This window comes from Cyprinodon variegatus, unplaced genomic scaffold, assembly GCF_000732505.1.
Source record: "Cyprinodon variegatus isolate N-32 unplaced genomic scaffold, C_variegatus-1.0 Scaffold239, whole genome shotgun sequence".
Lineage (NCBI taxonomy): Eukaryota > Metazoa > Chordata > Actinopteri > Cyprinodontiformes > Cyprinodontidae > Cyprinodon > Cyprinodon variegatus.
Window position 1 is genome coordinate 738,869 of NW_015150692.1, and position 2,974 is coordinate 741,842.

General features: G+C 43.6%; 1 protein-coding gene across 1 annotated transcript in view; it reads right to left on the bottom strand.

The window, feature by feature from the left end:
* LOC107089110 (aspartyl/asparaginyl beta-hydroxylase-like) overlaps positions 1 to 2,974 on the bottom strand; it is a 39,347-nt gene that overhangs the window by 12,779 nt on the left and 23,594 nt on the right. Inside the window, exons 5-6 of the mRNA XM_015381676.1 lie at positions 1,522 to 1,611; positions 3 to 262 (exon numbers count right to left, since the gene is read on the bottom strand). Of these exons, the coding sequence (XP_015237162.1) occupies positions 3 to 262; positions 1,522 to 1,611 (350 nt within the window). The remainder of the gene's footprint in view (positions 1 to 2; positions 263 to 1,521; positions 1,612 to 2,974) is intronic.

The following is a 2,974-nucleotide window of genomic DNA, read 5'->3' on the forward strand; positions in this document are numbered from 1 at the left end:
ACAGCAGCATCCTCTTCGGCAACGGCGTCCTCTCCCACAGCAGCGTCCTCTTCCACAGCAGCATCCTCTTCGGCAACAGCTTCTTCTTCCACAGCAGCATCCTCTTCCACAGCAGCATCCTCTTCAGCCACGGCATCCTCTTCCATAGCAGCATCCTCTGCTGCAGCAGCATCCTTTTCCGCAGCAACATCCTCTTCCACATTAGCTTCAATCACATCCTCAGTTTTATCTTCCACAGGCACAGGGTCAGGTTCAATTATGGCTTAAAAAAGGAGAAAGTGAATTTCAAAACCACAGATCTAATGGCTGCTGAAATAAATAACATGGATCAACTTGTAAATGTAAACACTTCTCATTTGTGGTAGGGAAGTTGGTGTTTTATGTACGTATTTGTTGCAACACACTAATTTTATCCGACTAAATAAATGGAAACCAGACTCTACATGTTAGGACTTGTATCCAAGTGCTTATAGTTTCGCTTTCAAAACAGTTTTTTTTTTTAAGACATCTATAATGTGATTACACAATACTGGCTCTGTTGTGTGGTCTGTTTTTGTGTTTCTTTTTCTCCACCACCAGGTAGTGCCCCGTCGTCGTTGGGCCTTCCTGCACACCTGCAGCTCGTTGGATCATTATCTGGAGGAGTATTTAAGCAGTGGACTGTCACTACCTCGGGGCCAGAGTGTTTGCCAGTTTTGGGCACTCTAGCTAAGCCGTGATCAGCTGAGTCTAACCTGTGCTTCGTTTCTCTGAGTCTAACCGTGTTTTTGTCTTTGCCTTTTGGCAGGAAGCCTTCCCGCTGACTGGAAGTTTTGGCCTTCTCCCCCAAGAAGGATATTTTGTGTTCACACTGAGCTGGGGAAATGTTCCACACGATCCGTTCAAGTACCCTCGGAAATCTAAGTGGCAGTCCGCTCTCATACTCTTCAGGGTCCAACTCCACCAACCTGTCCGCCCTCAAACGAGTTGCTCTCCCTCTGGAAAACTCACACATTCTGGATTGAATGCTTTGATTGAAACCCCCTCCTATGTGAGTCCCTTTTTCCTCCATGCTCAAGAACTCTATTCTGTTTCCTACGGCCATTGAACTAACCGCTGTGAACTTCCCTTCCACTTCTAGTTCCGGTTCAACAGCTCCCTCTGAGTTCAACAATGCACCACCTGTTGTCCTCTTCAATAAACCTGTAAAACTTTCCCTTGGTTCTCTGAGTGGTTTTCTGCATGTGGGTCAGATCCCTTAAAAGCATCATGGCAGGTTCATCTCTTTCATTTAGAAATTTAGCTGTAATAGTGGCTACAAACAAAAACAGCCAAACAATGAAATCTGAAGTAGTCATTTGAAAAACAGTAGAACAAATGGGAAATAAAACCACATTTCAAACAAATTGGTACCTGTGAGGTTGTAACTTAAATCTTATTGCTAAACATTTTATACTTCTGAATTATATCAACAGCATCTACCTATTTTCAGGTAACGGAAATCTGCAATTGTTTACTAAACAGATATTTAACCAGCCGTACCTTGTGGTGTTTTTTCAAGTTCATCAGCATCTCCAGGAGCAGCAGCCTTCTGCGTAGAGGTGATGGTGGCAACAGCCTTTTCTTTCAGTCCTACATTAAATAATGGGCATATTAGTTTGTCAATCAGTACAGATAATAAAGTGCATTAAATCTGAAATACTGTTATATTTACAGGGTCTTCAAATGAGAAACATTATGGTACATTTGAAAATAAAAACAGTAACAATAAGCCCTCCAGAGCATGTTTTCATTGTTCGAGCAGGAAACTTTCTCTCAGATTTGGCAGACAGCATGACCCAATAACCTCCTCATTCAGCCCTCTTCTAAACCAGCTGTTTTGGCTTTCCACACCCAAACCCAACCATGACAACCAGTACGAGTTTATAATGATGGCCAATAGGAGAGCAGAATAATACAGAAGACAAAGGCTGACCATAACCAAGGAGCTGCTCTGAGCAGCTTCTAAGTAACAGCAACATAACAGGAGCAGCTTGCCCAGATAGTTACACACTGACATTAATTTACCTTAAAAACATGTTTGTGAAGCGCAGGAAAGATTATCCATCTTATAACAACCACCAGATAAGTAAAACAGCAGAGGATAATAATTAATTGCATTGCTAACATACATAATTTTAAGACACAAACGTTAGCTGCAGTGCTAACGTAGATGGTTTTTATGCCACGTTCAGACCGCAAGCAGCAAAGGCAGCAGGAGCAGCTAGTTTATATGCAAGGTCAATAGTTGACGGGCATCAAGGCGCAGCAAAAGGGCCACGTGTTTTGAGCGGCAAGTCGTGAGCATTTCAGCATTTGACGCGTGCCGCGTTGTTAACGCAGCTGCTGCTGGAGTTGGAAAAATGTAACTTTTGCTGCTCGACGCACCATATCAACCAAACAGAGAAGTACATGAAAACCGCCTTCCAGCCGTCGCGGCAAAACGCGAGGAGGCGACCGGGCTAGAGGCTTCTGTTGAATGGGATTCCTACTGACAGCGCACCGTCAGTATGTGGGGGTCTGAGCGGCTGCCACAGAAATAATATTTGAAGGCAGGATGGTAATCTGGATGAACTGACTGCACAAATTAAGATTTTAGGTGGACTTTGTCATTTAAAAACATATTCAAACAACTGTTTACCCGCTGATCACAGCATATATAGCTGCCATTGTTACAGGCAGTGAAAGGATAGGGTAGCTCCGCCCAACACGTATCAGACCCACTTTTCCACCGCGTAGCTAAAGCAGAAAAGAGCAACAAAGATGCTCTAGCTAGATGCCGCACGTCAGAACTAAACTTGTACAAGCATCAAAGACAAAGCAGCACACGTGTTTTTGTTGCTCTTGCTGCTGTGGGTGTGAATGTAGCTTCAGACACAAACGTTAGCTGCAGTGTTAACGTACATGGTTTAAAGGCACAAACTTTAGCTGCAGTGCTAACGTACATGGTTTAAAG